The 22,159-nt window shown below is 44.9% G+C and overlaps 1 protein-coding gene across 1 annotated transcript in view; it reads right to left on the bottom strand.

The window, feature by feature from the left end:
• Positions 1–13,732: 13,732 nt before the first annotated feature.
• Positions 13,733–22,159, bottom strand: part of LOC146796614 (interleukin-9 receptor-like) — a 113,300-nt gene continuing 104,873 nt past the window's right edge. Inside the window, exons 8-9 of the mRNA XM_085630219.1 lie at positions 21,710–21,794; positions 13,733–14,483 (exon numbers count right to left, since the gene is read on the bottom strand). Of these exons, the coding sequence (XP_085486345.1) occupies positions 14,010–14,483; positions 21,710–21,794 (559 nt within the window). The 3' untranslated portion in view covers positions 13,733–14,009. The remainder of the gene's footprint in view (positions 14,484–21,709; positions 21,795–22,159) is intronic.

Genomic DNA, 22,159 nt, shown 5'->3' with positions numbered 1-22,159 from the left:
GTAACTGCTTGTTACTGAGAAGTGCCGGTACTCCCTCTCTTTCAAATTAAAGACGCGCAGGTACCGGCCCATTTGAAGTGCTGGTCACTTAATGCGCACTTTCAGTGACAGAGCTCAGAGACGCTCGCCCTGTCAGGACTTGTGCGCCGGTGTTTACATAGTGATCCTAGCTACACAATAATTGTGGGACAGGGTCCACAGATCCAACATTGTGTGCATCAGGAAGGAATTTACACGTTTGGGTTACACATTTCACAGATTTACATTTTCCAGACACAGCGAGTGGGCTTACCCCAGAGTAACACGAAACGACGCCATAGTATAACCTGTGTATGAAGAAGTGCAGAGCGTAATAATATGTTACTTTATTAGGATTCCTGAGGGAGGGGAGGGGCCGCTCTTGTGAGTCATGGTCCCTCCTCACACGGAACAATGTTAAAAAAAAAGTTGTATTCGATTCTGCGCATCTGCATATATTATATTTAATGCAGCAGTAAGATTAATTCCCATTAATATATTCGGCTGTTTTATTACTTGCATATTGCATATTTGCACAATGGATGTACTTTTATTATGCTGCACTTTTAAGATGGTTTTACTACTCATTGGGATTACTTTTTATGCATTTTAATGGACGCATTTTTTAGAGCTTTCTGACATGCTAGATTTATTTTTGCACTACTGATATTTGCACTAATTGGACTATGTATAAATATCTGGTGAAATTTGTATGTACTTTTATGGATGTCTTTGAATATATCCGAATAAAGATCATTTGATTGATTGATTGATTTAATGCAGCACAATATCCTTGGTGCAACAATATCAACTGTTGCATGTTTAAACACTTATAAGGTCCCAAAGGCGAGACCTATTGGCTATGCCAATGCTTGTTCGTGGATGTCCCCGCAGATACTAGAGACTCTAGGGGACGGTTGTTGTACCCTTACTTGCAAATGGATGTCAACTGTGATGCTGCTATTCACCCATAGTTCATGGCCCCTGGAAACAGCGCCGCTCCAGAGGTATCCGCAGGCAAGCTGTGCCAGGAGCCAGCAGATGTGTTGATGGAGCTTTGACAGTCTGCTTTGCCTGGCCATCCTCCCACCAACTTTACTCAACAGCATACCAAGTTATCAATCATTAGACCAATGCAAATGATGTAAAGGGGCATCTGTGCACTAGAATAGATATTTCATTTTCCGTTCAAATATATTTCTTGAATTAATTCAAAAATGTTGAACCAAACCAATTTGGGGAGTCTAAAATCCGGTCCCTAAGGGGATTTAAGACCTTGCTTTAGCAACTGGTCTGTTAAAGCTTCAACCAGCATCCAGGAAGCGTGTGTTGATGGCCGATAACTGTCCCTCTTGACCAATCCACACCACAGTTTTTGTTTTTGTTTTGTGAGGATCGATTAAGTGTGCTGAAAGACAGTAGGGAACACATACTGATAGCGGATTACTATTATTCAAACGAAAACTTTCCCATTGAGATAATCTGTCATTTTGTGCGACTGTCTACTGCAAAACCACCTACTAAAAGGCCAACTTACTTCAAAGGAAAATCAAGTTTAGCCACTACATATTAATTCAAGATTTTGGCAGTCTTTGCACAGTTTGCATGTATAAATTATGTATGTTTTTGCTATTGATTATTCTCAAACATCTGTTGGTTAATATTCCGAATGAAAATGCACTTTTGCTCGGATTTTTTTCTGTTGTGTAAGAAGCACACATTTCCCCTTTCTGTTTTTCGCTACATGGACAGATAGTACACTCACTTGCCTTACAACCCAAGAATGGGGGATTTTTTAGGTACTAGAAATGCTTACTCTATCATTTGTTTTACTCATCTTGGTTGTTGCTCTAGGGAGAGGAAAAGAATTGGAAATGTTACACGTAATGTCACAATTTTTATTTTTTAGCTTTTTCAACATTTGTCAAGGGCACCTCTTGGCCCTCCTCTGTGAACCCCCATTTCCTCACTAATTAATTATTAAATCCCAGACCAAGAAACAACCTCGTGTCTGGTGTTTTTTCCGTCCACCCCTATTACCTGCGGGTTGTGTAAATCCGGAATTGTCGTTCGTGACCGCCCGTTTGTGCTGCTGAAATGAAATTATTTGTGCAAAAAGTTTTCGACATTTCGAGCACAGTTTTTATGTGCTTCTTTCCGTGATTCCTACTTCAAGAAATCCTTATCATGGCTGGAATCAGAAAGTGCAACTCTACAAACCAACAGTTTGCAAGCCACGGAAACCCCAACCTTATCTGTCACGACATCAACATCTTCTCAGAAAAAAATCCTTTTTAAGTAAAAGCAGATCTCGTTTTGAAAGATTGCAAAGGTACATTCGAATGATGCACAGATATGTTCAGATTTAGAATCCCTTTTTGACACAATAACTTTATAATGATAGATTTGAAAACCTGGTATTTTTTTAGCTTGCCGTGGGTGGTGTGACGGGGCTGGACTTTAATTTTTACAATATACAAACACTGGCAAACTGAGTAAAGTGACGCTAATGTTTTTGGGGTTTGAATAAAATCGATCTAGGCACTTTAAGAACATTCCGTCTTGCTTTATTTATTGATTTTTCATATTTTGAACCATTTATTTCCGTGGCTGCACTTTGGAATAGAAAAATGTCAAAACGGCATTTCCAGCAAAAGTGTTTTTCTTTTTTGCATCCATTTCACAGGGGAACAAATGAACGACAGGAAGAAAGAGAGGGTGAGAACCATTTCTTGAGTCACGGTTTTCGGTAAGTGAGGAGGAGTTAGACAGACAGAGAGGGAATAAGAGTAAGAAAGAGAGGGGGGGGGCAGCTGCCAACGGCAGAGCAGAAGCGGACACCTTCCTTGTCTTGTCTGGGCAGGAAGCAAGAGACGGAGACCTTTTCCTTCTCTGCTCCCCGCCCGTCCCCAAACAGCCACTAATGCCAGCCTTCTCTGCAGTGCTTGGATATTTCTTACGTCCAGGGACGCATGTTCCAAATAAAAAAGTAGGGGCACGCCGTGCCCTGCCGTTCCCGCCCACTTCGACCACTGATTGTATCCGATTCCTCGTGGCGGCCCCTGGGGTTTGGCGGCCCTGTGCAGGTGCACAGCTTGCACATGCCTAAGGCCGCCCCTGTATTAAGCAATATGGGGCCGGACTGGCAACAGCAACCAGCACTGGCAGATTCGTGCTCCACCGGCCGTGGGAGGGGGGAGGGGGGGTGCTAGTAAGGAGCACCTCTCACTCTGTTTGTAACAGGTAGGGTGACCAACTGTCCAGTAAATTTCACAACTGCCCGTAATTTAGGCCTCTTGTCCGTTGTCCGCGAAGAATTCTTTCACGGAAGCCTTTTGTCTGTAATTTCGGACTTCAGAGTGAGCTGCCCCCTGCAGGCAGCCTCAGAGTTCTGCAACTCTCACGGCAGGGGCCGCTCGCGCTCCTGCTGTGATCAGTGGCCTGCAGCAGCAGCTCCCCAACCTGGCACAGGCTGCTGTCGGCCCATTATCATTCTGTATGTCGGCCTAAATATCACATACAGAATAATGGGCCAGTGACAGCATTTGCTGAGCCTCCTCCTGCCAGAGCCCAGGGCATGGCAACTGTTTTGTTTAGGGGCGCCTGTCACCTCACCAGGGGCCAGGCTCTGGGATGGGTGGAGGTTTCATTTTGGTGCCTGTTACCCAGGTGCATCCAATATGCAAACGCAGGTATTTAAATTTCACTCCGACACCCAGCAAATGCAGTACAGGGTTCTCTCAACCTAATATAAACTTATTTTGACTTGTGCTTGTGGTTTATTTACTTATGTCATATTGCAGGACCTCCTCTAATGTGTCTGTAAAATGTACCTTTTGTCCCGAATTTTTGTCCTGAATTCTGACCTTCTGTCCTGAATTTTTGTCCTGAAGTTTGACCCTTTGTCCTGAATTTTTACCGTCACTGTCCTGAATTTGCACCCATACCAGTTTGTCACGCTAGTAACCGGGGACCGATTTGGCAGCACTGCTGCAAAACCGACCCCTACCACTCCGGCCCACCAGGGGGAAATGACCAGTGCCCACTACGACCAGTCCAGCTTGTGTGTTTATTTTCGACAGGATAACATTTACCCGTGGAGGAACTACTTTTTCTACACTCTTGTTAATGTTGGCGATGATTTTGTTTTCATTTCTACTTTGAATACACTTAACTTCCACGATTTACAGGAATAAGTGTTTGGGATGAGAAAATATCTGCAAACTTACAAGTCTGGGGTTGTTAACCAACATTTGCAGGTAGACCTTCAAGAAAAAAAAAAACCCCACATATAACAAATATCTGGAAATGTGGCACTCCCACAGTACTGGTGAAAATTCCCTCTTTGCTGATCCATTTTACAAGCCCACTCTTTCATGGGGTCCATGAAACAGGATGGGGAATTTGCCTTAGGAAATCTGTTTTTTGACATATCTAAGTTTGAAATAGGAGTACAGAAAAGTTTGTGACACAGGCCTTTTGTGACCAGTGCCTCTGTTGGATCAGCATTCCATAATGTATTCTTTAATATTTTGAATGAACTTTGAACCTCAGATTGTTATTAATTTGTGGCTGATTAGCTATCACCAGTGATAGTCTCTGAAAACACATCAGAGGCTCTATCTACTGTAGTCACTAGAAAGAATGGTCTGTTAGCTAGGTGCACCATCTTGTCCATCACTCATACTCAGTCATCGTGAGGCTTGTTGGCCAGCACAGGTTGAGACATCTTTGGTCACTTCTAAGTGCACATTACATCTTACTTTTTCCTCACTACACCCCATTCCCATTGGGTCAACTGGAAAGCAATAAGGATTTACAGGTATATGATGTTTGGTTTAACAACTTTGAATCAATCGACAGCTCTTGCAATGACACCCTGTGGTTAGTTTGGCCAAGTTGCATCTTCATACAGTGTACTTGCTTGAGAAGTACCCTGAGAATTTGTCTTAAAAAATAATTTTGAAGTGCGGAAATACCGGTTTGAGTGTGCCGGATCAGGTTTAAATGGGAGACTAAGAAGAAAGGGCAGGTATTGATATTTTTAGTAATCTAAAGAGGCATGTCTTTAAGCATTTTCTGAAGAAAGAAGTGGTCATGGATGATTTTCCATTCAATTGAAAGGTTGTATCAATTTTTGACTGCTGGTAAATGATAGCTCTTCTTACTCATCAAGCCATCTTAATGGGAGGCATCTTAATGAGGTGGTCTGAGCTAGAATGGAGACATCTGCTAGGTTGGTTTGGAAGAAGAATGTTGGAAATAAAAGATGGAGCCAGAGAATTTAGTACTTTTTAACAGAAAGTCAGAGTTTTAAATAAGACGGGCTTATTGACAGGGAGCCAGTGCAGCTAGTTTAGATGAGTTGAAATGTGGTTCTGTAGGGGAGTTTATGAAGAAGTCATGCCGCAGTGTTCTGCAGCTGCTGCTGACAATAGAACTGATATGTGTCGAGGCCTAGCTAACACGTGTTACTGTAGTCGATTCAGACACCAGCAATGGCTTGCATGGCCATGAAAAGTCAATTCGATGAGTAAAAGTTACAGTCTTTTTCAGCACTTTGAGGTGGTTGAAACAGTTGAAATTATCTTTGCAATACAGATTTCAGTGGTGAGATTTTGATCAAACATAAATCCTACATTGTGTATGAACTCTACTGGTGATGGACGGTACCCAAGATTAGGGGGAAGAGTGACACCAGTCGGCATGATCAATGAGAGCTGGAATTCCCAAGTATCAGACTCTCAGGTTTGTCCAAGGTAAGTTAAGACAGCTGGTCTTCATCCAGTGTGCCAGATCAGAGAGGAAGTTCCTAAATTTACTTTTAGCTATTTCTTGGTTGCCATCAAGTCGGATGATCAATTGTGTGTCATCAGCATAGCACATGAAAGATATGCCATGGTGCATAATGAGATGTGCTAGGAGGGCATCTAAACCCCAACCGTGGTGGTTGAGGAATTTTGCCTCTGGTGTCCTGGGGTCTGCCCTATGGCTCAACAAACTCGGCCGAGTACAGCTCTTTCGGCACTTGACTCTCAGGCAGCCAGGGTGAACACAGGCTTCTTAAGGAGGTAGTGAGGAGGCAGCTCAGAACTCAAAATCAATCAACAGGCTCAGTAACTTCAATGTCCAACCCAGTCTTTGCCTTTTTAGAAAATAAATTACATATTAATCTCACAGTAGTAATGCATACTACACAATTTAATCCTGTACATAGGGTAATGATACTGCTCAAGATTATTCTCCTGGCTCCATGCTCACTGATTCCCCCCCATGCTTTCTCCAGCTCAGGTGACCCTCGATAAATTTACCTCTCTGGTAACTAAGGAAGAAGCAATCAGTTGCAGGTGCAGAGCCCGGTGCAGCACAAGTCAAAGGCGCAGTCAGTGCATGTGTATTGAGTGTTCTTACCCCATATAGGGCATTAGTCCCTGAATCGCTTTTCCTCGATCTGGTAGCTTAGTCTTCCCCTGGTAGGATGAGGCCTAAGGTAGTTGGAGGCAGTCCTTAGAAACCACCAAGAAGGCACTGTGTTGCCTGCATTTCTTCTCAAATAATGGCCAGGGTTCAGTCCAATGTTGATCATTGGTCTTGGTGCTTATGCGTTGGTGCTGGTCCGGCTGCTTCAGCTCCGTTAGGCCAGTGCGATGGATGCAGCCCTGAGCGGCTGACACCCAAACATCTGAGCTGATACAAATTTCGTTGCAGCCCCAACAGCACTGACACGATCACCACAGCAGTTTCAGCCCTAAGTGGGCTTACACAATCACCACACAGTTGCAGCCCCAACCAAGCTGACATGATCACCATGACAGTTGTAGCCCTGACCAGGCCACTGTGCTCAAGTGGAAGTATTGCACTTCCTTCCAGGAACATTCTGAGACAACAGGGATCCTCTGCAGCCCTGGTCCATCCTGGTTTCACTTTCATGCAGTTAGTTTTCTCTGGGTGTCCCTTCACTCTGGACAGTTTCTCATGCGGGGCCAAGAAGACATATTCTCTCTTGCAGCAGACAGGCTTCTAGCCACTAGGCAGATCCTCGGCTCCTCCAGCAGGGTTCTTACCTCGGGGGTGAAAGGGAGTGAGGCAGACACTAGCCTTTGTCACACAGCAGTCTTTCTAATGCTCTGTAAAGCACTCTCTTACTTAATCATGAAGGTATTGGAACTGTAACACAGTGGGGTGGTTTGGTCCCAAATTTTATACACATATTCTAGACAGGTGGTGTGGATACACTGTCTTAAACTTCAGAAACAGTTCCTTTTTCTTTTCAAGCGTCCTTCGCAGGCCTGACTTAGAAACTTCCTCATCCTGCACAACAGAAACTGCAGTCCCACTCACACCTTTACCCAGGGGCAGCCCACTAGGGCGGAGGAGTGTCGCCCCACTGCTTTCTCTCAGTGCGAGAAACCCAAAACATAAAATGGTAATACCTAAAATGTATTTTATGTTTGCTTTTGCCATTGCGGGAAGGTGGATGGGTGGGGCTGCTCTGCTCTCTGAGCAGGGCAGCAGGGGAGGAGTGGTTTGCCCACTCTAGAGTGCGCACAAACTGTTTGGTCGGCCCTTCTCGGGGCGCCCAAACCAGTAATGCTAACTCTGCCCTTCTCCATGTAGGCTGCAATGCAGCGTACATGGAGAACATGCCATCTCCTACATTCCTTGGCTGGGTGGCGTCCCCACCAATCACAAGGCTGCTTGCATCATTGTGATTGGCTTAGGGGAGGTAGCCTGGCTGCCTGCTTCCTGTTCCTGTGGGAGACAGGAGAGCAGGAGCCGAGAAGACGATGGAACCGGTGCGGAAAGGTACGTTTAATTATTGAATTTTTACCTGCGACCCCCCCGCGACACCCTCTGCAACCCCTTGCGCCTGCTCGCCTCACCCACGAGCAATGCTGGCCGCTACTGCCTATACCGTCAACCAAATGGCAGTAATCAATAAGAAATAATTAGTAGTCCCTTGATAGCTATTCGACTTGTCCCTTTCTGCAAGATCATCCCCTGTTTTTTTGCCTTCATCCTCCTGTGATCTGAACCCATTTTTGTTAGCTTTTCTGGACTCTGCTCTTTTTACCACTGCCTAAAGTGTTAAAACATGGTAGAATTGGCTTACAGGCATTTGGCATATTTAATTTACTTGTAAGTCCCTAGTAAGATGGCACTACCTGTGCCTAAGGTCTGTAAATTAAATGCTACTGGTGGGCCTGCGCCCTGGTTGTGCCACCCACGTAAGTAGCACTTTAAGTATGTCTCGGGTCTGCTATTGCAGCCTGTGTGGGCAGTTTTAAACTGCCAGGTTGACCTGGCAATATAAATCTTTTGCCAGGCCCAAACCTTCCTTTATAATACATATAAGTCACCCCTAGGGTAGGCCTTGGACAGCCCAGAGAGCAAGATGCCATGTATTTGAAAACTTGGGACATGTACTTGTAAGCTTCAAATGTCCTGGTAGTGAAAAACTCTTAAATCTGTTTTCACTTCTGCAAGGCCTACCTCTCCCATAGGATAACCTTGAAGTTACCTTATTACATTTTATAAGTGTAATTTCCAAATAGGAACAGATGACTAAGGGTGGATGGTGAATTCTGCTCCGCTGGCAGAGCTTGCAGAGTTTTGCCGCTCCACTTGGAGCATGGAGTTCAGGAACACTTCGCCATCTGCCACGTAGCGGTGTTTACCCACGCCGAGAGTTTCTACACCTAATATGGCTCCTAGTTCATTCAAGTAATGCACTCTAGTAGTGCTGATGTGCTTCTGTGGAACACCAAACTCTTCAGAGCCAATCATGAGATGCACACGATGCGCATCAAGTTAGACTTCTCCTTTGCGCAGTCTGACTGAGGCGGTGTGTTGGAGGCAAATTTAAATCACCCAAGTATAAGGCTGCACAATGTGCAGTAACAGGAGATAATCTGTCATCTTCTTGTTTGCAGCGCAGCCCTCTGCAGTAAGTGGAAACAGAATGTGTCTAAGGTGTTGTTAATATAATTCCAGGCCTTATCTGTGCAACGTAACTATTCGGGTTTGGGGCACAGGAGGCGGGGTAGCAGGTTCGCAATGTTGCTACAGTTCCCCACTGAGTGAAGGCGCTGCCATGGTGTTTTTATCGAGCATCACAGGTGGCCCACAATAAACATCAATGCATCTCGTGGCGGCTGCAGGACGTGCTGCGGAGTTAGGTTGAAAGAGACTATGCATGATTGAGCGGAGGTGCGGGTGCTCTTTTTGATGGTGTTGGTAGGGAGTTTGTGCTGGCAGAAAGCCGCTGAATCACTCATTCAATTTCGTGAAATTCTGCAATGTTGAACACCGTGAACTCCGCCCACCCCTACAGATGACCCCTTGATGTTTGGTGTCCCTGGAATAGTAATTTAAAATCCTAATTTATGGTGACGTCGGATTTTTAATTAGAACTTTGAAAATGTCACTTTGTTCGCCATAAGTTGGCAGGGTATGCTCAGACGTGAGTCCCTGCTCACTTTGCCACTGGATTCAAGCAAGCCTGGCTGAGGACGGCTGAAATGCCAGAAACCGGACCTAGGAAGCTTGTTTCCGGTCCAGGGAAGGCATGGCTTGGCAGTTCGGGCTGGACTGTTCCCATGAGGCACACGGTCAGACTGATTTGCATATGGCCATGTCTGAACTGGGGTGGCAGAGTGGGCTAAAGAACGGTGATGGATCAAACCCAGATCTCTTGACTGGGTGTGAGTGTTTGATTGGTTCTGATGCTCCGTTCATCACCACCCCCTTTTGTACCGCTTTGTTCGCCATAAGTTGGCAGGGTATGCTCAGACGTGAGTCCCTTGCTCACTTTGCCACTGGATTCAAGCAAGCCTGGCTGAAGACGGCTGAAATGTCAGAAACCGGTCCTAGGAAGCTTGTTTCCGGTCCAGGGACGGCATGGCTTGGCAGTTCGGGCTGGACTGTTCCCATGAGGCACAGGGTCAGACTGATTTGCATATGGCCATGTCTGAACTGGGGTGGCAGAGTGGGCTAAAGAACGGTGATGGATCAAACCCAGATCTCTTGACTGGGTGTGAGTGTTTGATTAGTTCTGATGCTCCATTCATCACCACCACCCCCTTTTGTACCACTTTTAGAAAGTTGGCATTTTTTTGTTGCCATAGCATTTGGTGCCTGCAGCCTTTCTCTGAGTCACATGACTGGGTGGGAGTGACAGTTGGGCTTTGTGTATTCCTTCTAGAGAGCCACAGCCACACACAATGGGGAGTTTAGGTGTGCCTGGATGGGCCATCACTGACAGGATGGGAGGGAGGAGCTGGGTCCAGCCCCACTTACACTTAAATTGGCTTTGTCCTTTCCCCACCGAAAGGTCTGCATAACCCCTGTAGTTAGTCAGGAGCCTGGGCCAGGAAGGCAGGGCCTCTGTGCACCTCAAAGGCATGCCTCTTGAAGCTTCTTCCCACTTCCAAGGCGCAATTGTGTATAAATACTGAACTTCAGACTCAAATTTTACAGTACACTTCTGGACCTGTGGATACTCTGCCAGGAAGAAGGATTGCTGTGCTGCTGAAAGGACTGCCAATCTGATTGACTGCTGCTCTGAGGGAGCTGCTGCCCTGCTGTGCTGACCTGCTGCCCTCTTGCATGGGTGAGAAGAGAATTGGACCTGCAACTTCACCCTTGAAACCAGGTTCTCAGAGTAACTCCAAGGGCTAGTAGGCTGGTCTTCTGATCTGAGGGACATAAAAGGCTCCCCAACATCCTGCACCGGTCCCTGGACCCAGCTGCAATGAGTTGCTGACCCTCAAGTGGTACCCCTCAGGCCCAGGACCTTTGGTGTGGCTCAAGGGAGCTGAATTCAAGCTTTTGGACTTTTCACGGACGCGTACGAACCCATTCACACAAGACCTCGCAGCTCACACTGTGATTCAACACGAAGCTCCAGAAGTTACCTCTTCATGCTACAGCATCAACTACTAGCGGGGACCACCAACGCCATGCTCCAGCTACTCCCGCCTGCAACACTGGCTGGTTCTTCGCGGCAGCCCCCCACAACACCCTCTCTGCTCCTCACGGCCCTCTCCATCGCGAATGGGACTCTTGGCTTGGATTTGAGAAGATAAAGTTCAGCGGGCCTAACCGGGTAACTGTAGCCGACATGCGCTTCATGGCGGTCAGCCTGAAAGTGTGACTTTGTCCTGGTCCAGTGCGACCAGATAGCCTTGGTTGGCGCTTTGTGCTTTATGGCGCTATTTTTCGTTTCACTCTTTAAAAATTCCTAACCCCAGTTGTACTGATTGGATTTTTGTCATTTTGGTCTTGTTTTATTGATTAAATCCTGTTATATTCTTCCAGACGGGCGTGGGAACCTTTTATGATGTGTTTTTACTTTGGTACTGTTTGAAGTGTATCACAAATACTTTACACATTGCCTCTAAGCTAAGTCTGACTGCTCTGTGCCAAGCTACCAGAGTGCTGAATACAAGTTAATTTGGGGTTGGCTTGTACCTCACCCTGACAAGGATTGTGGTTGCTACTTGACCAGGGCTCACGCCCCAGTCAACTAACAACCCAATTTCTCACAGTAGTCTGTCCCCATCCTTCTCACTTTAGTGTCTGGATCTCCACCCCCAGTGACAGGATTGCAGACAGTGCTCAACTGTCTGAGAAACCTGTCCTCATCATTCAGCCTGTGCCATGCCAAACCAGGGGCAAACAAAAAAGGACCCCACTGGCATCAGTACGCAGACTCGCTTCCACACAGAGTCTTACTGCACGTGTGCTTCACACACACTACATATTACATACACTCGATATCCACTCAAGATATCAGTGCAAGGTTCTAGGCATTCAGAAACAGATCAAAAGACTGCTCACACTATCGCTCTCATAACTCAGTATGCTTCCACTACTACGTTATGTGCTAGCTAAATTGAGGACAGAAGCAGAAGTCCTCTGTCCATTCTGAGGGCACAATTCGTGTACCCCTCCAGATCACAGGACTAGTGCACAGGCTTGCATAGTCAAGGGCAGGCCTAGCTCTTTGCGCTTCTGTTTAGATCTGTATGACGCCAGGGCCCAAAAATAAGTAAAGTTACCAAATACACAAGCAGGCAAGCACTCTGGGCAGAGGAACACACCCATGTACCATGCTGGGGGCCTTCCTGTCCCAACAGGGGCAATATAGAGATTGAAAAGGGTGGGATGCTGTGAAGATCCCTCAGGCACCCCACAGGAGATGCTCTTAGGAGTGGACCTTATTGGAGCCAAGGCACACAGTATGAAACCTGCTTGTGAGAAAGGAAGCCAATTAATGTCTTTGCTTATCACGCAATCTGCTTGTGTGAAAGGCAAAGCTAATTTAGGTCTTTGCCTCTCACAACAGCCTCACACATTCTAGGTAGCAGAATATCCAGAGACAAAGGGCCTGAATTAGATTTCTGAGGATAGGCTTAACTCCCTCAGGAGGATGGAGTAAAATCCTCAGTTGCCCTGATGGAGTACCCGTACTTCACATCAAGTGATGTATGACCCTGTCGGCATCAGTTAACATTAGCAGGAGCTCCTGTCAATAGGTTAAAAGACACCTGCAAACATGACTGCCGCCCGGCAAGCTTTCAAGTCGCTTTGGTTTTTTAAAAATAAAATCCTTCAGTGGGATTTTGTTTTTGAAAAAACAAAAACTAATGACCCCCACACCATGGGTGTTGTCTCCCGTGGTGTGGGGGTCTTTGAAGGTTTTCACTGACCCTTACTGCCAGGTTTTTCGCCGCGGTAATGGAAAGTAAATCTGGCCATTTGACTTCCCGCTCTAAGTTGGGCGGGCAGTCAAATGGCCATAAGTCCAATAGCCTGTACTCCATCAGGCTATCGGAGGAGTATGTCAGCGATGGAGCTGGAGTAGGCTTCGTCGCTGTCATAGTTAAGGTCTTCCTGCCTGTGCGTCAGGCGGACTGACCAAGGAGTTGGCAGAGAGAGTACTATGTCGCAGTTGCAACGGAGTACCCTTACTGCCAAGCTCTAATTCAGACCCAAAGTGTCAACAGCAGCAGAAAGATCATGGACGAACAGTGCAGTTGAACCCTCGTGTCCTTGTGTTATGCTCTGTGCCATTAAGAATAGCTACTAGGACTACTTAAGTAGCCCTGTGCAGAAGATGGGAGCCGGCTTGTACGTCATAAAGGAGAGAATTATCCTAAATAAAGCTCAACAGGTGTCTGTTACTTTCTTTGGAAGTTGTTGTTTATGATAAAGAAAGTCTAATAAACATTTTTCTTAAAAATGAAAATGAATGATTAATGGTCTCTATGAATATGTTTATATATACAGACAGCTGAATCCAAAATTGCTGCTGAAAACACAGAAGAGAATTCGGGGTATTTTTTCATAGCAGGGAACAGAACGCACCCTACCATTGTTAAAAGGGAGTAAAGGTTGACAAATGCATTGACAGTGTCTTTGTCATAAAACCTAAAAAGACTCATTCATCTGCACATACATGCTCGCCCATTAATCCATCCGTGCACTTACTCACCCCTTAATGTACTTTATCACCCATCCATTCATGAATGTCTTTGACTGATCCTTCAACCTGTGCCCTCAGTTACTTACTCATTCATCTAGCCGTCCAAAAAAATGAAGCCTTGTCCCATTCGCTTGCAAACCAATCCACACCGTCACACAAACTCCCCATCAATGAAGGACAACCTGCACTCATAAAATATAACTCAGCCATATTGACTTTCTCAGTGCTTGTTTAATATAGGTGGACACAGAAGCCAAGAACCAGCGATAGGCACACCTCCAGTCTCCGCTAAACACACGCATACAGTGCCATATTTATAACTGTTGTCACTTCTACCAACCTCGCTGCTTTTAGTTACTAGGATTGGTGTTGGGTGCTATTGTGCCACTTTCCTTTGTGGAACTTGTAGTATAGCAGTTCCAGAGATCTTAGTTTTCACAGCAATTGATTTTTTTTGCCAAGAATGCCCACTTCAAAGGACAAAGGTTCAGTATTTATTAAACTATGGGGATAAACTTACTAAGGCAGGATACTCATCCCTGTAGGAAGGGAAACCTTCAGGCTGAGACAACTCCTGAAACATCAAAGACTCTTTTTCTGCTTCTAAATTTATGGCATGGTTTGGGTCAACGGAATCAACTTTTAAGTAACTAAGATTGTTTTGAGAGCAAGAGGAGGTAATTTGAGTCTTTTTCAGAATACAGAGGTCTTCTCTAAAAAATGATACCAAACTCATTCGGGACTCATTGACTCCCACATAATCGATGTCAGCACACGGGAGGGTTGCCGTGGCGGGCAGATCTGAGAAGGTACTGTTATTCTTGAGTGGCTGGATGTAAGTGATGTAGGAAATTTGTTCTTCTTCAGGATCTGAAAATGTTGTAGAATAAGGCTTCAGTTCTTTCTGTTCCTTCTGCACTGCATCACCTTCAGATTTGAAGACGTGGACACGTGCATCTCGTGGTCTGATCCAGTCCTAAAGAGTTGTAAACACAAAGAAAATAGATATGACTTTAGGACCCAAAAGGTATAGTACACACAATTCAATGTGGGCTGTTGCACAGTCCTATTGCAGAGATCACTAAGTGGACCTTAATTGTAACATATATAGGGCTGGATTACAAAATGGCTGTAAAAATGTTGGTTAATGTCACGTGCATTACTTGGAAGATCACTGATATTATAGAAGATATGACATGAGGGCATTCACATTCTGAAGGTGGCATTCTTCATTTGCAAGATCATATGTTCCATAGATAGTTCTACCCGGGGAACAACCTTTACAACGCAACTTTTACAACGCACTACACTTACAACGCATTTTTTACAACGCACAATCCATTACAACGCATGACATTACAACGCAGGACACTACAACGCATTTTTAAAAACTACCTTTACAACGCATTCCATTACAACGCATACTACCATTACAACGCATACCATTACAACGCATAATATAGTAATTTTTACCCCTATACTATCCAACACTTACCCTACTGTTGCACCCCCTGGAGTTAGAATAGTAATTTTTACCCCTATACTATGGATTTGGATTTGGATTTGGATGTCGATTTATAGAGCGCATAGCTACCCTTGGGCATCCCAGCGCTAAGAGGACCTAGTTTATTCCAAGTGGGGTCGGTGCAGGAAAATGTTTAGGGAAAGAGCCAGGTTTTTAATTTTTTTCGGAATGATAGTAAATTCTGCTCACTCCTCATGGGTAGTGGGAGGGAGTTCCATAGCTTAGGCGCGTTATAGGCGAACCTGCGGCCGCCCGATCTTGCCTTTTTTATTCTCGGGATGGATGCTAGTGCAAGTGAATCAGATCTTAGGTGACGGCTAGCTTTGTGAAGTTTCATCAGGAATCTGAGTATTGGGGGGCCTTTATCTTGCAGGATTTTGTGCGCTATGCAGAGCGTTTTGAACGTAATGCGCTCTTTTACTGGGAGCCAGTGTAGGCTCTTGAGGGCAGGTTTCGCCGAGTTCCGTGCTTTGGTTCCCGTGAGGACTCTAGCTGCGGCGTTTTGGGCCACCTGGAGTTTTTGAATGACTGATGCAGGGGCTCCCAAGTATAGGATGTTACCATAATCAAGTCTTGAGTTGACCAGTCCCTGCATCAGTAACTTCCTGGAATGGAAAGGGATCAGGTGGAAGATCTTACGGGCCATACGGATTAGGCCGAAGCAGGTCCCTGATGTTTTCCTGGCCTGGGTTTTGAAATTAAGGTCCTGGTCAAGCCAGATACCTAGACTTTTGACTTCTGTTTTGGGAGTAGGGTAGGTGCCCATGCAGGCTGGCCAGGAAAGGTTTACGGGTAGTTTGTGTTGATTGCCCAGTAGGAGGATTTCGGATTTGTCGCCGTTGAGCTTGAGTCTAGAGTCCGACATCCATTGTGAGATCCCTTCTAGGCAACTGGCGAGGTTTCCTAAGCTAGAGTCAGAGTGGTTAATGGACACCACCAGCTGGGTGTCGTCAGCGTACATCACTGACTTGACACCGAAGGGAGTGATGATGTCTTCGAGGGGGGCCATATAGACATTAAAAAGTGTGGGGCTAAGGGAAGAGCCCTGAGGGACCCCACACTGCATAGGCAGGGGTTTAGACGTGGAAAAGCCGTCTGATACCTGAAATGATCTTCCCTCGAGGAAGGATTTAATCCATGCGAGGGCTGAGTCGGTGATTCCCAGTTGGCTCAGCCGGTGGACCAAGATGGAGTGGTCCACCGTGTCGAAGGCGGCACTTAGATCGAGGAGGATCACTGCCACTGATCCTCCTGCGTCTATGATGGCTCTCGCCTCTTCGACAACTGCGAGCAAGGCGGTGTCGGTGCCTTGGCCCGGTCAGAAGCCGGTCTGGGAGTCGCGTAGTAAGTGATTGGACTCCAAAAAGGAGGATAGCTGTTTGTTAGCTATTCGTTCAGCCACTTTACTAATCCCTGGAAGAAGTGAAATCGGCCTGAAGTTGGAGGGGTCTAGAGGGTCCAGGTGGGGTTTCTTTAGGAGGGCTTTGACCGTAGTCTTTTTCCAGTTGGCTGGCACGGCGCCACTCCTGAAGGAGGCGTTTATTAGATTGGTGAAGGGTTGGGCAATGGTGGGGGCGACCAGTTTCATCTTACTGATGGGAGCAGGGTCCGCTGGTGAGCCACTTTTTACAGCTTTCAGGGTTTCTAAAAAAGTTTCCGTGGAGATCTGATCAAAGGCTCGCAGGCAAGGAGCCTCCGGCTGAAGGGGGGATGCTACTGTTGCACCCCCTGGAGTTAGAATAGTAATTTTTACCCCTATACTATCCAACACTTACCCTACTGTTGCACCCCCTGGAGTTAGAATAGTAATTTTTACTCCTATACTATCCAACACTTACTCTACTGTTGCACCCCCTGGAGTTAGAATAGTAATTTTTACCCCTATACTATCCAACACTTACCCTACTGTTGCACCCCCTGGAGTTAGAATAGTAATTTTTACCCCTATACTATCCAACACTTACCCTACTGTTGCACCCCCTGGAGTTAGAATAGTAATTTTTACCCCTATACTATCCAACACTTACCCTACTGTTGCACCCCCTGGAGTTAGAATAGTAATTTTTACCCCTATACTATCCAACACTTTCCCTACTGTTGCACCCCCTGGAGTTAGAATAGTAATTTTTACCCCTATACTATTCAACATTTACCCTACTGTTGCACCCCCTGGAGTTAGAATAGTAATTTTTAACCCTATACTATCCAACACTTACCCTACTGTTGCACCCCCTGGAGTTAGAATAGTAATTTTTACCCCTATACTATGTAATACTTACCTTAAATGCAATTTAATATTATGCGTTGTAATGGTATGCGTTGTAAAGGTAGTATGCGTTGTAATGGAAATGCGTTGTAAAGGTAGTTGTTAAAAATGCGTTGTAGTGTCCTGCGTTGTAATGTCATGCGTTGTAATGGATTGTGCGTTGTAAAAAATGCGTTGTAAGTGCATGCGTTGTAAAAGTGTGCGTTGTAACGACATACATCCGTTCTACCCGCATATCTTCCCATTAGCAAAAGCATACTCGGTTGCAAATATGCCCCTACTGGCGATGCCCAATATCTGCCACCCACAATTTATTCTGGGCTAAGAGCAAATGAGGAAATCTGGTATCCAGGTTATTCCCATGTCAGCAGACAGACAGCTGCTCTGCTTTTTATTGTCTCATTCTAGCAACTGACTTGTGTACAAAGGTCCAAGCACTGGTCCAGGACCACCGGTGCGCAGGGAGCGCTGCTCATTCCTCATGCCTGCTCCTTAAGTGAAACTGCATGCTGCAGGCTGGCTCATAACCTGGCTATGAATATATTATTCCTATAATAAACAGTCTTCTTTGGCTCTCGCCAGAGGCTTTGCTTTTAGCACTGGCTGTGTGGGCTTGAAGGAGATCCATTTGGGGCCTCATTACCATCTCTAAAGAGAGTATGTACCAACTCCATCCTCCTAGTGTGATTGTACTCTTCCACTCCTTCCTCCTCTTACAGTCTATATATATATATATATTAACAGTGTTTTGTAATCCTCCCAAAATATATTTCAGTTGATTTACACGTGTTTTCATTGTAATTCATGTTTCAAGATGAAATTATTAAATTATTTGATCCAAGAAATGCAAATTCAACATTGAAAATCACATGGATCAGAGGGGTGGTAGGCTGTGGGACACTGGCGTCGACTACAGCTTCACCAACAGGACCTGCCGGCCTTTGCAGAAGACCTGGTACGTAAGTATGCACTGGCAACGCAGCGATGCATATAAGAAGTGGGGGATAAAGCCTGTAAAATGTTTGCATGGCTTGACAAGCGAGATAAGAAATGATCCTGGATACTTGAAATATGCGACCGTTTGGGGGACACGCAGACAGCAAATGCAGATATAGCAGAGGCCTGGGCCTCGTACTACGAGACCCTCTATGCATCCAAGACCTCCATGACGGATGCGGGCTGCACTGATCTCCTCAAGGATGTCTCCCTTAAGGAACTCACTGGAGAGGAGTGTGAACCCTTGGAGGTGGATCTGAGGTAAGAAGAATGGGTGCAAGCGTTGCACAAGCTCCAGTCGGGGAAGGCACTGGGCCACAACAGCTTGCCGTTGAGCTGTTCAAGGGGCTTGTGGATGTTATGACTAAGCCTAGGCTTGCAATGTTTTAGAAGGCATGCAAAGACGGCTGCTTGCCTGAGGATCAGAGAATGGAAACAAAATACTATTGGGCCTCACAGCTCCTTGTGATTAATGAATGGGTCTTCGAGGACCGCTGGGACCCGGTGTACATGGTAGATAGAGAGGCTATGGCCGAGGAGGATATGAAAGGTCACCTGTATGGTGCAAGGAGCAACAAAGGTATGCCGCAACTCACACAGACAGTGGTCAGAGTTTGGAGGGATTCCACAGGTTTTTGGGGCAGGACAGGGAGGTTCACCAGTTTGACACCCCTTTGGCATAGTCGATTATTGTCTGAGGTGGGCGGACTAAAAGACTTCTCAAAGTGGGAACTCATAAGCATACAACATCTGGGGAATATCTGGAGGGACCAAGCCATTATCAGATTTGAAGACCTCTGCCAGGAGTATGCTCTAGCAGAATCTGTGTGATTTCGAAACTTAGAACTGGGGCATGCCGTTCGTTGTCACCTACAAGAAGGTGAGCAGATACCTGAATCCTCCCCTCTCGAGGACTGAATATTCACTGAGGCATTGTCAGAGAAAGGGGTGTCAAGGATCTATAGCAAACTGGGCAACAACTCCCCCGACCCTCTGGGCTCCCTAAAGTTAGAGCAGGAGGGAGACCTGGGGGACCTTAAGATGAAGATTGGATAGAGGCCCTTAAGAGCCCTTGAGACATAGTCATTCACCTCAATTCAGATTGGTCCAATTCAAAATACTGCATAGGTCCTACTACTCACAGACACTACTACATAAAATTGGCAGAGAGGAAACTCCACTGTGTAGGAGGGGGCGGGGGAGGAAGGGCATGGTTTTCCACATCCTCTGGGAGTGCCTACTTATACAGAGCTATTGGGTCAGAGTGAAGGAGAAAATGACCTGTGTAGTGTCATTGGAGTCCCCCTGCATGCTGAATGGCTGCTCATAAGGATTACTGGGGAAGCGAAGTGGCCCACATCTACAGAGATCTGGCTACAGTTGGCAACGGGGGTTGCCAAGAGCAATGTAGAGAGATCGTGGGGTGCTGTGGCCCCCTCAGAGATAGCAGAATGGGATGTGGATCTGGATTGGTGCCAGAGGGCAGAACAAATGATTTACAAAGCAAGAGGCTGTTCCAGAAAGTGAGAGAAAGTGTTTTTGGCATGGCGTAAATACAGGGAGTAAGGGCAGAGAAAGAACAGAGGGAGAGCTACCTGGGAGTAGGGGAGGATGGGTTCAGAGGACAAATTTGTGCATGCTGCAAATGTTTGTGCCGTAAAAGCTCCATTTTTGAATTGCTGGGAAATACCCACTATGACTTACAACAAATCAAAGATCTGTAATTGTTTAAGAACTGTCAACTTTCTCTCCACTATACACTGTACAAAGCTTATGTTTTCCAATAAAAAGGGTTAAAAAAAAAAAAAGAACATCGCACGGGAGAAAACAGTGAGGCCTGTAAAATGCACTCTGACAGCCCTTGAAAATATAAACATATATTATCAGTACACAACTAGAAGATTGGTTATTTTAGGATCAAAGTGTTATTGTGTGGGTTGGTGTGATTTCTGCTTAAAATGGTTCACAGCTCTGCAATGGTGAAGCAAGCAACAATTTGGAACCTCCCTAAGAAAATCCACTTTCCATGGTTTTAGGAGGCAGCGCTTACTAATGTATATTTTACATACATTCCAAGATAATAAATAAAGTAGAATGAGCTCAGAGTAATTGCCTCTCTCTGGGCTGTGATATAATTATGTCGCACTACGAAAAATCTACTCCTGTCCAGACAATGTGTATTGCAGCAGCTGTCTAGTCAATGAGTGGATTCACACCATCCAATCCAGAGAGTCAAAGACGAAGCTATGTAGCTGTGGGGCTGCACAATTCATTTTTAATCTGGGGCTGCCCACTCAAATACCACAGGTCCACATTTGTAATGGTACAGACAAGCTAAGACTCCTAGCTGTTCAAGAGTGCTACGAGTTCAACATTCTTTAGAATTTCTAATATCTAATGTGGCATTTGGGCAAGGTATCTCCAGGGGATTCATTGCATTTGTAGTCAGTTGAGCGGACTGCTTTGAGTCGAATGAACCAGTCTACTTCTTATCAGACAGAGATGGCACACAAGCATTTGCCACTGGAGTGGAGAGTCTTTAGAGGGTATACTACAAGGATATCAAATTTTAAATATGTGGAGTTAAGAGTAGTAAATTTGTATTTACATCCATATACTTACTTTCACAATATTTCTGTAGTCGATATTGTGACTGCAATAGTATGATACTTTTGTGCTCGATATACTAACTTACAACTCTCCAGTGTACATTCAGATACACATCTGGGGCATATTGTCTTCTGAAAGTAGTTTTTGCCTCAGGCTGAAATTCAAAACCATCTTTACCCAAAAACATTCAAAAAAGGTCTTTAGAAGGTGATATTTTGAAAAATAGGATGTATGGAGCAAAACAAAGTGTTATTTAATTTTTAACAAAAGGTGACTCCCGACCCCTGGCTTCTATCAGAACAGACGCCCCTTTTCCTCCATTTCAATCCTTCTATCTTCCAAAATTGCCTTTCTTCTCCTGGATATTGTTTGAATGCTATGTTTGCTCTCACAAAAACTAATGTATGCAAATATATATTAAAATATATTAAAATCCTAGTTAAAAAGAAAAAGCTATGAAACAAGGAAGAGATACAGTTTTATTTGGCTTGCACACAAATTTTGAAACTGACGTCTTCACTCACTCACGCACTCACTCACCTATCCGCTCATTCACTCGCCCACTCACTTATTAACTCACCCTTTTACTTGTTAGCTACTTGCAGCCACTGGTGGGAGTGTACCAGATGTTGGAATTCAATAAATTACTGTTCATTCCATTACAGATATGATTGTTTTTGTGATTTAATGTATGTTACAAGTTTCTTATTTTAAACCTGTGGCATGAAGCTCTTAGGCTAAATGTGTTCAATTAAGAACTGAACAAATAATGATAATTAATAAGAAAATATTGCTAGTAATCTACCTGAAAATCTCCATTATGATCACTGTAAAGTAGACGGAAAAAATTAGCTGGATTTGGTATATCCTTCCAAAGTGACATTTGTATCCTGGAATGAAAATGAACCATTTTTATTATTTGCATTTTTTCAGGTATGTCTTTATTATTTTAGTTACTATACCTTAAAATGTAACATTTTGACACTTTGAATATGCAGTAAGGACATAAATAAAAACATTTTTGTTTTACATTTCTTCTATGATTGGAGCTGTATCTGATATTCAAGATAACATCACGTTTGTTGCAGTTAGGCCATTGAATGGAGATGTTGCATATGGTTTTCTTTGGAAGGGATTATTTTTAAATGAGTTCCAAAATGGAGTTTGTGTGGTATTAGAAAATATTTTCTCAGCAGTGGAAGTTGTACTTTTGTCATATTGTGAAATTTTAAATTTGTTCTGTAGTAATTAATGT

Source organism: Triturus cristatus, chromosome 10, assembly GCF_964204655.1.
Source record: "Triturus cristatus chromosome 10, aTriCri1.1, whole genome shotgun sequence".
In the NCBI taxonomy this organism is placed as follows: Eukaryota; Metazoa; Chordata; class Amphibia; order Caudata; family Salamandridae; genus Triturus; species Triturus cristatus.
This window is presented reverse-complemented; position numbering and strand designations above follow the sequence as displayed.